Genomic DNA, 13,034 nt, shown 5'->3' with positions numbered 1-13,034 from the left:
GTGTATTTTCGTTTTAATAAAATTAAATCTTTAACATTACCCGCTAAAATGGCTGCTTTCAATTTGACCAGTTTGTTGGAAAGTTTACCAAATTCGACTGACTGGGAGCAATCTCTAACAGATTTGAAGACATTGTTGACGTCTTTATCACCAAGTGAGTTGAGGAATGTTACACAGAATATTTCGTACCATGCCATCTTCGATTTATTGAACACAGACAATAAGTAAGTGTCGTCCTCCATGATTCAGCAACTTTCACTTTCTCAAAATTAATGTGTATTGCAGCATTGTTGCGTAGATATGATTATTTTCCAGTAAAAACTAATTATTTGCATTAAAAGTGGAATTTAAAAAATCAAAATCATTGAAATGTGACTTATCTATGTTGACCTGCAATAAAATACTCAATTCAATTTTTTCAATTTTCTTTATTGATTCACCAAACATGTTGGCATACAACCATGTTACATATAAAAGACAAGTAATAAAATACATACATGCAAGTGTATGGATCAGTGAAGTCAACTATGCAGAGTATAACAACTTGAAGATTAAACATAATCATTGTGTCAAGCAGTATAATATGGACAGTGATGAGCTAATATATGCATTAAACATATATATTATAATTGTGCTTTATTTTTGGAACGCAATTCAAAACATTCATATAAAAATTCACACAGCCTTCTAGAATGAACTGCATTGTCAGGATTACATAATACTTTACAATGATTTTCTTTCAATATGTTATCATTTAAATAATACATTTTGTTCAAAAATAGTACTTTTTAATCTTAAATCTATATATAAGGGACAGTCATATATGAAATGTATTTCACTTTCTACAATAGTTTTACAATAGTGACAAAAACGCGATTCTTTTGGGATACAAGGCTTTGAATATCTGCCTACTTCAATTTCCAAGGGATTTGCAGAAATTCTCAGTTTTGTTAATTTAGAACGTATAGCTTTATTTATTGGATATTTTAAGTAGTCTTGTAATTCATAATTCTTTCTAATTTGACTGAAAAATAATAATTTACCACATTTGGAGAATTCAATGTTCTGGAGTTGCAAATTAACATTTTTTATGTAAAAATTTTCAAGTAGGTGCTGAATGTGTTTCAGTTATATCTAATGTGGAAGATTAAAAAATCTTTTTTAATTTTTCAAATGTGACTTTGCCATATGATGTATCCTTTACACCATTACTATATAAGTTGTCATCTTCTAAGGAAGCAGCAATAAGAAATTTCTAGTGCTATGGTTATTCTTAAATTTTTTAGTTCTTATAGTATTTAAACATTGAGATGATAGCTTATTGCAACAAATAGGGACGTGTATCGTTAAAATCATATTTAATGGCTAAATTTGAAGCTTTTCTCTGTACACCCAAAATATCTTTAAATATCAAATGCTGTAACTTTTCAATAAGGTAGTTGATCACAATTGTTTATATTAATACCGAGTCTGAAATCCAATTCGTATACAAAAAGTCAACTTGTACAATAAAAAGTGAAGTATATAAAACAGATTTAAAACATTTCATACAGATAAGTTTTCCTATGAAAAGGTAATATTTGCCACAGTTTAAAAAAATTGCAACTACACAAAGTGTTTTCTTACATTTTTAACTAGTTTATGCAGCTGATTTTCCATATACCATTATAAGCGATGCGATGCCCAGATATTTATATTCATGTTCAAGATTTTTTCTATTAAATGTAATTATAATAAATAATTCAATATTGAAATTTCAATTTTTTATTTGTTAAAATATTGCTTTAGTTTTATCAGAGTTAACAGTCAATTTTGATTTTAGGCATATATCTTCCTGAGCAGAAGTCTTCATTAGTCTTTGCCGAGAATTCTTTTGTAGTAGAGGGAAATTAAATCATCTAAAGAAAAATGTACAACTTCAATATTTTGTAACAGTGAGGACTTGTGTTATAATTAATTAAATGTGAAGAAATGCTATATATAAATATATTAAAAAGATAAACAGAATACACCCTTGAGATACGGAAGCTATAAAATGTTCACTATAGTAAGATTCATCTTTACAACAATATTTAGTATTTGAACATATTATTTATAATATGTCTTTGACCTTGCCCTTTTGGTATAGTTTGTGTAACATTAAAATCATGTATCAAAGGCTTTAAAAATCTTACAAAACATGCATAAATGTTTTGTTTCTCCAACATTATTTGTATAAAATTTTTAAATCATAATATATGTATATAAATGTTGTGTACGAGGTTTCTTCTGGAAAAATTGATAATTACTCAGTAGGTCACTTTGTTTCCATTATTTGTATAAATTAAATCATAACGATTGTAATAAGTCCATTAAAGAGTTTTTGTGTACAGCTTGTACACTTAATCCTGTATAGTTGTGTTACATGGGTGTACTAATTTATAAACCTAACTCAGTGCATTTGAACAATCAAAGTTCCAATGTAAACATGGCAGGTATTTTCCCGAGAGAAAAATTTTATTAATTGGATTTGTCATATATTAGGTGGATTATTTTCTGTGATAAAAGGCATAAGCAATCTCAAAAGGGTTTGTTTTGATTAATTTGGTAGTTATTTCCAGTGCAAATCCTTTTATATTCTTCAAAATCGTTTGCAATGGTATAGCCGTATCAATTTTTTAGAATTTTATGCCCCCCCCCCCCCTCCATAAAATGGAGAGGGCTACCTTATTGCAGCTATACAGATCCAAGCATTGTACATGTAATAACCTTTGATTTATGCCACCGTTTTTTGGTCGCTCACTTTCCATGGCTATAATTTCTTTTTGGGTATTATTTCTTCTTATGTTCATTATGATTTTCATGTTGCCCCATACTTTGGCAATAAAGGTACAGATCAAAATTGTCCGATAATGTTTGAAGACTTAAAATATTTACATATATTAATTTACAAAGGACAATTAGGAAGAAAAATTAGCATTAGGCCGAAAATGAAGAAAACTCTAGTTATTGTGGTGGTCATCCTGGTTTGATTGCTGGTGGCCAGATAGCTCAGTTGGTAGAGCACCTGACCAGAGTTTCAGAGGGCCCGGGTTCGAATCTTGGTGTGGTCCATTACATTTGGTGCTGTGCCATGCCCTGGAACTGACAGGTGAGAGGCCTGCCAGGGGTGAGCCTGTGTTGGGGTCTTTGGAGGGCCAAAGCCCTTCAAGGAGGGAGGAATGTGGCGGTCAGATTGGGTTCGATCGCCAGTGACCAGATAGCTCAGTTGGTAGAGCATCTGACCGGAGTTTCAGGGGACCGGGGTTCGAATCCCGGTCTTGTCCACTGCATTTTCTCCTCTCCCGTTACATTATTTTCTAAAGGTATTTAGAAAACCACATGATGGTACATATATTTATATTCACTCTGTTTTTTACATGTATGTAAAATTATATATATTACCGTATAAGTGGAAATTTTAGCGAGACGCAAATTTAGCGATTTCTACCTAAAATCTGGTGTTTTATTTTTAGCATGTAATTTTATTTTATTAACTTAAGACTATTACAAATAATACGTTTTTTTACATGTTTAATTTTAGTAAAATTATATATATTATGAATTTCAGAGAAGTGCTTGAGCTTTGTTGCAATGTCCTTGAGAAGCTTCTTGATGCATCAGGACCAGCTGTGGTATTTCAGAACTACAGGGAAGAAATACTGAAAGGACTTAGTCATCAGCAAGTCATGGTCAAATGTCTTTGTTTAAAACAGGTGAATCATCCCAATTTCCTAAGAATCCTTTGATTTTCTGCTCTTTATTAGCTGAAAGAAAACTTGGTTATTTCAAAATAATTACAGATGTCATGCAGGAGTCATGTTATGACAATATTCACTTTGTCCTGATAAAATATCATAATATCTGATCCAACATAATACCAGTACATAGTAAAATCCCTAAAACTATTTTTGTGTCCTTCATGTGTACATATTATTTGAAATCAAGCCCTAGATTATGATAAAATCAGATGTTTAAAAGTTAAGCTCAATATGAAGCATGTCAATTATCGGTATACTTTTAATGTTGTAGATGTTGAGTGCCTCTGAAGAAGTGGTTGATGAATTGTTGCCTCACAAGGAAGTGCTTCAGAAAACTGTCAGTTTGATTTCAGATGACCTCCAAGTGGCAAACATTGCTACCAAAGTTCTTATCAATTTAGGTACAGATTCATAACATATGCTTTATAAATATGTCTTTGAGAGTTACTTTTGTTATTTTGATGTAGTTTTTAAAATTTATCCATTGTTTCATGGTACATGTATAATTCAGGCAGGACTCCTCAGGGACTAGCAGTTTTATTCAGTAACCAGATGATCCACACATTGGAGCAAGTTCTTAACACCAGTGACACTGTCAGATTCAGAGGATATGAGGTAAAATCTACAATGCTCATTTTACAAATATATTAAATAATGTTGAATTAGATTTTAAACCAGCTAAATATATACAATAAAGTATTAATTTAAGCAGGAAAGATAAGGAGAGGGGAGCTCAGCATGATGAATTGAAATAACAGTTTAACTTTTAAGTTTTTACATAATTTTCAGATGTTGATCCAAGTGTGTAAGCTGTCCTTGGCTGCTCTAGAGAACACGCACAACAGTGGTCTTCTTCAGCAGCTGTTAAATGAGGTCCATAAGGATGACATTCTTGTTCAGCTGAATGCTATAGAAATGTTGTCTGATCTTACTATGGTTGAACATGGACTGGTGTACCTAGATCAGCAAGGCATTGTGGGCAAATTAGAGAGCATGATGGGAGAATTAGAACATAATCCATTTGGCAACTTGCTATTACCAGGTAGGATATTGAAGGGTTCAATTCTTTGTTAGCTATAAATGAATGTTGCAATTTTATTAAGAAATGCTTCAACATTGAGGTTTATTGGTAAATTTCAAAAATTTTAAGTACTAGTAGGTTCTTTTGTTCATGTTATATTAACTTTTGATAATTTTTTGTTAACATTTATCTTCTTTGAGGATTGACAAAGTTCTTTGGAGGAGTGGCCAGATTCCACCCTAAGGAAGTGTGTAGCAGTAATAAGACGTTTGTAAACTCCGTGTTCGAGGGTTTATCATCTGGGGATAACACAGATAATCCACTTGGTTTTATGAATCTGTAGGGGAAGATGGCACTCGAGAAAAATATCAATCAAAATCAAAATGTCTAAGGTCATTTTTCTTAGAGGTTTCATCAAAATTTAAATTTTTTAAGGTTTATTAGGTGAATATCAAAGTTCTTTGGAGTGCAATCCCACCCTTTTTGACAGAGTTATGCCCCTTGGACTTAGAAAAATTCCACTTATTTGCAGTTTCTGTTCATTTTCTTTGTAGAGGTTGCACATATTGAAATGAAATTTAGTATACAGATTTTTCAGCTGAATATCTAAGTCAGGTTCTGTTTTGGGATCAGACACAGAAGAGCATCTCCCTGTTCCACTTACTGTTTTACAGTTTTATTTTCTTTGCAGAGGTTGCACATATTGAAATTAAATTTATTGTACAGATTTTTTAGCTGAATATCTACATGTAGGTCACATTCTGGTTTGTAGGATTTGTTGTATGTTTAAGTGCATTATTTCAATCATATGCTAATATATATTTGAACATTCTTATTATTATTTTAGCTTATATGTTACATGGTGTTAATTATCTGTTGTTATTTTAGGCAATAGGATGATACATGGTGTTAAATGTATAGGATCCATGGTGAGAGATGCTCCATCAGATCTACGCATTAAAGCATTGGAAACTGTGTGCAGCATAACAAAACTTCAGGTTAACTTTACTCATTTCATACATTTCAATATAATCTTCAAGATTTTTAATATGTGTATATTTGTGTGGTTATGGATTCAATAGTGAATCTTGTTGCAAGAGATTGTTCAATTCTTTTTAAATAAAACTAAACAGTTTCGTAAGATTTATGACTTGAATTTTATTTTCCTATAGTGGAAAAATAACCTAGAAAAGAAATTAATATGGAATAACTTTAACCTAAATAAACGATTTTGTAGATTGCAGAACAAACAGATGAATTACTCAAACTTACAGAGAAGTGGTTTGATTTACTGAGTAACAATCCATTTGAGATGTTAATGTCGCTAGTGAGACAACCCTTTCCAGACCTAAGGTGCTCTGCCCACTGTGCTTTACAATCACTCGCCTTACAACCCTGGGGACAGACTCACATGAACAATTATCCAGGGTTTACAGAATTTTTGTTGGACAGAACTACAGAAAAAACTAAAGAAACAAAAGAGTCAAAGTTCTCCATCCTAAAAACACTAGCTGAGTCACCCACCGCAGTTGATGTGTTTGGACAGCCATATATTGTTCAGGTCAAGGCCATGGTCCTACAAGGCCCTTTCTTTGTTCAGACACAGTCAGAAGTGGCTTTCGAGGGAGAATAATTAATAAAGTAATTTACATCTTTTCCATAGTTGTCTCTATCAAATGAATCATGTTAAGAATCTACATGTATTTATACTTTATCAATAAATGATATGAAGAATCTTGTGAAGTTTTGTGAAATAGTATACCTTATGAAAAAGCTGATTACTCAGAGATACCAGGTACATTTGTATATCAAATCTTCCAAGTCTTTTTGGGGACCAACAGTGTGTTGTCAATTTTAGCTTCTTTTATTGTCTACCTTGCTTCATCCTTCGGTGGCAAATTCTTGAACATTTTCAGGGACTTAAAAGTAACTGAACAAGTTTTCCTTGTATGTGTAAAAAGCATCTCAAGCTTAAGGAGTACAAAATTGAGTTTTGTTGTTTCTGATTCTCTAAAATGCTTGAAAACATCAAAATTCTTAAATCTGCCATAATATTCTTCTTTATGCTTGCACACGATGAAGTCAAACTAAATGATCCTCAATGAAAATTGTAAAACTCATATTAAATTTCGGGGTTAGGCCAGCAAGCAATATATTGAAAGTGTTTTATTGTATATTTTTACACCAGATTACTTAGCAGGCACACCATTTGCATTTGATATAGGGGATAAACATGAGATGTATTAAAGATTGTACCTTCATTTAATTATGCATATACATTTGAATTAAAATATACTAGTGAATAAAACGTGTATTTCAATGCAGAAAGTTTTAAATAATTAGCAAAACACTAACCTTATTACCAATACATTTATATTTATTTAGGTTGCATAGCATTGAGTTGAAGTTAATTATTTTGCTTTATCTACGTAAATAACTAACAATATGTTCCAACTCAACCTTTTATGACTGAGCTTAAGCTGGTCAACATTAAATAAAGTTTGTGTATATTTTGGAATTAATATTTTTATGATAAGCAACCTTTATAATTCATCCTCAGCATCAAAGACCAAAGATGCACATTAATTCTTACTCTGGTCTGGTGCTGGGTTAGGAATACAAGTATATATTCATGTAATTGTCCAATCTGGAGTTTGGAGAAAGAATGAACACAAATGTTAGTCACAGTCAAACTGCTTTGCCAAAGATGACCATGACCTCACATCATTTTCTGGTTCCCCCTCTGATGGAGCCTTAAACTGGTCTTCTTTTTCTGCCTTGTCAAGGTCCACTTCACTATCACTGTCATCCAGATGAGCCTTCCAGTAGTTAAACAACCTTAAGTTGAAGTACATGGATATCATCTTCTGACCTGAAAATATATCCCCAAAAATAAGTTTGAACAATTCAGACACTAACACACAATTTTTGTTTGTTCCCAGCACAGCAATTCTTGAGAAGAAATCTAAAGATTTTTCCATTTAATTCTTACGTAAACTATAAGCCCTATTTAGGGCCATCCTACGCGGAAGGGTGGGAGGGAGGTGATTTATCTAGGCTTTATCAGGAAGCTCAATTCGCTTAAGTTTCGTCTTTACTTACTACGCAATTCTTGGGAAGATTTTTTTTTTTGGCTATACAATCCCATGTAAAACTTTGATCTTTACAAATTACGAATTTTTGTTACATATTACACATCTGACAATATCTTACCCTTGTCCGATTGGTCGTCATTCGCTGAAATCCTGACCATGTTAGATTGGACAATTCGTTGGATAAATCGCACAACCTAGAAATAATGAAATGTTTTAAAAAGTCAATGCGATCGCTACATGTACCGGTATACGGGCCTATAACAAGCTATTCTAATTGCTTTATATCACAGAAATTTGCGATGTGCGATGTCGTTTAGCAAATACAAATAAACATGATGAATGCACAAACACATGTGTATGCCAATGATGAAAATTCTCCCTGGAAACCAGGAAAACAACATGGAGACATATTTCCTCAGTTCTAGAATTCTTTTGCTATTTATTGAATTTTTTTTGATAAAGTAGTATCACTATATGGGAAACTGTACTATCAATCACGAGAGAGAGAGAGACAGAGAGAGAGAGAGAGATTTTGCTTCATAGCAATCACAGTTCTTTTCTCTTTCATCTATTAAGTAAGTTTGCATTCGTCTTTGCGACTAAACCAATATTTATAATTGCGAAATAGGTGTCTCTGACATTCTATAGGTGTATTTAGTATTCGATAGGTGTCTGGGGCCCGTTTCATCAAAGGTCGTACGCCCAGTCGTAGCGCTACGCCGGTGTAAAGTCAGGACTAGCACGAAGAGTTGCGTTTCATTAAAGAGCGTATCGTTACACCTGACTAAATTTAGGGCAAAATTCTACGTCTTCTCATGGGTAGGCGTAAGTTCGGGCGTAAAGTTTAAATTAAGTAATTTAACTAATTTTAAAACAAACTAGTGCTAATTGTAACGGGGACCGCATATTCCCTGTAATCTCTATTAGATAAGAAATACTTTATGGAATTTAGACTTAATCAAGATCTTCCCAGAAAAATAGAAATTATATTTAAAAATAGGCATTGCACGCGTGTTCATGTGCGTAACGACCATATTATCTTGTCTACAATATCTCAAATTTTAATATACTTAATATTAAAGCATTTAATCCAAAAGTATTAAAAAATTCACTCATTCGAGTGTATTTTTAATTTTACTCATTTAACGTGCACGCACGTGGAAGCACGTGCATAATGACTACACCTTTTTGTAGAAGTCCCTTATATTTATCTATGTTCTAAATCCCATCCTGTTTGGTTGAAAAACAAGGGAGTTACAGCGATTTGAAGTTTCAGCCAATCAGATTACTGCACACATGCATGCGCGTGATTTCATAAATTTTTATCTTTATCGTATTGAAGAATATCTAAATGAATGACTATATTTTAAAATTCCAAACATTTCGTCAAAAAACAAAGGAGATATAGCCATATAAAGTTTCAGCCAATCAGATTGCAGCACACGTGCATGCGCGTGATTTCATGAATTTTTTCTATATCATATTTTAGGATATCTTAATGCATGACTATGTTTTAAATTTCAAAGCATTTCGTCAAAAAACAAAGGAGATATAGCCAATTAAAGTTTCAGCCAATCAGATTGCAGCACGAGCGCATGCGCATGCTTTCATGAAATTTTTTTATACATCATGCTGTAGATCTTCATAATGTAAGACTATGTCCAAAATTTCAAAAGATTATGACAAGAAACAAGAAAGATATTGAGACTTTAGTTTCAGCCAATCAGAGCGAGGCGCACGTGCATGCGCATGAGATCTTGCTATTTTGACCATGCCATCTTGTCTATACTACTAATGTATCCTTACATTATGAGTTTCAAAAAAATTCATCAAGAAAAAGAAAAGTTACAGCAATATCCATTATATTGGTCATTTCATGTGCTGCACGTGCGCGCTCTTGCAAGCACGTCCGCGCAAAATGACCTTTGTTCGGCAAATCTACATAACATGTCTACTGACCCTAAAAACATTTTACCTTAGTCGGATGTGTAGTTTACAAGATCACTCGTGGACAAAATTTTCCCAGGAAGAAGAAAAATAATAATAATAATAACTAGTGCTAATTGTAACGGGGACCGTTACAGATGTTCCCCAAACGCTCCCCAACTCCCTTTTGGTGCCATATTCCCTGTAATCTCTATTAAATGAGAAATACTGTATGAAATTTAGACTTAATCAAGGTCTTCCCAGAAAAATACAAAATATATCTAAAAATAGACATTGCAAGCGTGTTCATGTGCGTAACGACCATATTATCTTGTCTACAATATCTAAAATATTAATATACTTCATATCAAAGCATTTAATCCAAAAGTTTTAAAAAATACACCCATTCGAGTGTATTTTTAATTTTACTCATTTCACGTGCATGTACGTGCATAATGACTATACCTTCTTGTAGGAGTCCCTTATATTTATCTATGTTCTAAATCCCATCCTGTTTGGTTGAAAAAAAAGGGAGTTATAGCCATTTGAAGTTTCAGCCAATCAGATTGCAGCACACATGCATGCGCGTGATTTCATAAATTTTTATCTTTATCGTATTGAAGGATATTTAAATGAATGACTATATTTTAAAATTCCAACATTTCATCAAAAAACAAAGGAGATATAGCCATATAAAGATTCAGCCAATCAGATTGCAGCACACGTGCATGCGCGTGATTTCATGAATTTTTTTCTATATCATATTTTAGGATATCCTAATGCATGACTATGTTTTAAATTTCAAAGCATTTCGTCAAAAAACAAAGGAGATATAGCCATTTAAAGTTTCAGCCAATCAGATTGCAGCACGAGCGCATGCGCATGCTTTCATGAAAATTTTTATATATCATGCTGTAGATCTTCATAATGTTGGACTATGTTCAAAATTTCAAAAGATTATGACAAGAAACAAGAAAGATATTGAGACTTTAGTTTCAGCCAATCAGAGCGAAGCGCACGTGCATGCGCGTGAGATCTTGCTATTTTGACCATGCCATCTAGTCTATACTACTAATGTATCCTTATATTATGAGTTTCAAAAAAATTCATCAAAAAAAAAAGAAAAGTTACAGCAATATCCATTATATTGGTCATTTCATGTGTTGCACGTGCGCGCTCTTGCAAGCACGTGCGCGCAAAATGACCTTCGTTGGGCAAATCTACATAACATGTCTACTGACCCTAAAAACATTTTACCTTAGTCCAGATGTATAGTTTACAAGATCACTCGTGGACAAAATTTTCCCAGGAAGAAGAAAAATAATAATAATAATAATAATAATAATAATAATAATAAGAAACAGAGTAAAAACAATATGTTCCCCAACTTCGTTTGGGGAACATAATAAGAAACAGAGTAAAAACAATATGTTCCCCAACTTCGTTTGGGGAACATAATAAGCGAATTCTTAAGAAAAAGAACGGTTCTAAAAAGTCTTTTAAATCCAAACATTGTATTATTCAATTATACATACTATGAAGAGGCGGGGGGTGGGGGTTTACAACCACTTGGGGGCGTAGTTGATTGGAGTAATAACATACTTAATTAAATCTTCTCAGAAGAAAATTAAAGATTGTCTCAATAGAAATTTCTTCAACCACCATTTCTTACGTTTACACAAAGCATTCACACACATTTGATTATTGTATTGTATGTATAAGGTATTGTAAATCGATTAATATATAACTATATACATGTATATTTATATCCCCGCCTTCAAAGCGGGAGGGTATATAGTAATCGGGATGTCCGTCCGTCTGTTACGCGTTGGGGTGCCATTGTGTCTTTATATTTTACTTCTTGGTCCGACTCCTATTTTGGGTTTACCATAGCAAAACATGGACACTGCCATTATATTCATATGGGAGGCGGGAGATCCATTAATATCGTCTCTTTGGAAGAAAAAAAATCGCAAAAATATATTTTTTGAAAAAAAAAATCGGTCTTAAAAACACAGTCATCCTCTTTCTAGTTATTTTCTACATTAAACTTAAAGAAAAAATAAACCTTAAAACCAGGTAGGTTCGAAGAGTCTATTTTTATCTACTCCTCGTCCACAAGCGTAGATTTCGAAAGGATCGGAGAGAGGGTTCAGAACCTCCCGAATTTGCAGATTTATCAACATTTAATATCTTAATATTTCAGTTAGGGGCGAAGGTAATTATTACATCTAGGTAAATGTGTATCTGAGACAAGTGAAGTACCTGAGAATCAAAGACGAAACCCGCTGATAGGGGTTTCATAGACAACAAGAAATATTTAAATTGGGAAAATATTATTACTTTTATCATATCGATGTAAGACGGTCATAATTACACTGTTAAGTACAAGAAATGATTCATTCCTCAATCTTTTTTTCTCAGACAAACACTGATGCAGAAGACATCTTTATTTTTCATGATTTCGTCTAAAAGAGTAAATTTTACATACTATAAGAAAATCTGAGTGAATATAAAGCACATGCAGGGACGTAGCAACCGGGGGGGCCAGGGGGGGCCTGGCCCCCCCACTTTTTTCCCCAACATTACCTTTACTATAGTAAATTTACATTGAAAGTTTGGTTGCCCCCCCCCTCCCACTTTATACCATAGTATAGTGATATCAAGGATTGTAGGGAAGAAAAAATTGGAAGTGATAGTAAGTTGGCTTCGAAAAAGTTGGCCACTACCCCCCCCCCCCCCCCCCCCCCCCCCCTACGAAATAGGATTTTCGAGTTTGGGCAACTTTGAATTTTGGTGGGTTTTTTTTTTGATGTTGCTTGTCAACTTTTTCAGGTAAGTTAAAAAAAATTTTCTCTGGTTGGCCCCCCCACTTTCAAAAACGATGCTACGTGCCTGACATGTAAGAGAACAATATACATGTTTTTTTTATTTCCTGCATAGCTTAAATTCTAATGAAAAACAAAATGAAGACTTAAGTGTAACTTAATTTCTAAGAGAGAGGCCACGCAAGCAGAGACTTTCTGTAAGAATATCTTTGTAGTCATCTCTCTCTCTCTCCCTCTCTCTCTCTCTCTCTCTCTCTCTCTCTGCATACTTTTAAAACGGTACAGTAAATTTAAGCTGCAGACAGTAAAGAATTTTTGTCTATAACTGACTGTACTAGAGTCTAGTATTTCGAAATTATTTCATGAACCTTTGTGCCATTTTAAT

General features: G+C 33.2%; 1 protein-coding gene across 1 annotated transcript; it reads left to right on the top strand.

Moving 5' to 3' along the window:
• The first annotated feature begins 39 nt into the window (after positions 1–39).
• LOC134233196 (26S proteasome non-ATPase regulatory subunit 5-like) lies at positions 40–6,539 on the top strand. Its single transcript, XM_062715179.1, is given in 8 exon segments — positions 40–224; positions 3,590–3,734; positions 4,051–4,180; positions 4,291–4,394; positions 4,569–4,821; positions 5,001–5,164; positions 5,685–5,798; positions 6,038–6,539. Coding segments are annotated over 8 exon segments (1,482 nt in total). The 5' UTR covers positions 40–48; the 3' UTR covers positions 6,434–6,539.
• The last annotated feature ends 6,495 nt before the right edge of the window (positions 6,540–13,034 follow it).

This window comes from Saccostrea cucullata, unplaced genomic scaffold (genome assembly GCF_032062105.1).
Source record: "Saccostrea cucullata isolate Sc308-1 unplaced genomic scaffold, CSIRO_AGI_Scuc_v1 ctg9714, whole genome shotgun sequence".
NCBI lineage: Eukaryota > Metazoa > Mollusca > Bivalvia > Ostreida > Ostreidae > Saccostrea > Saccostrea cuccullata.
This window is presented reverse-complemented; position numbering and strand designations above follow the sequence as displayed.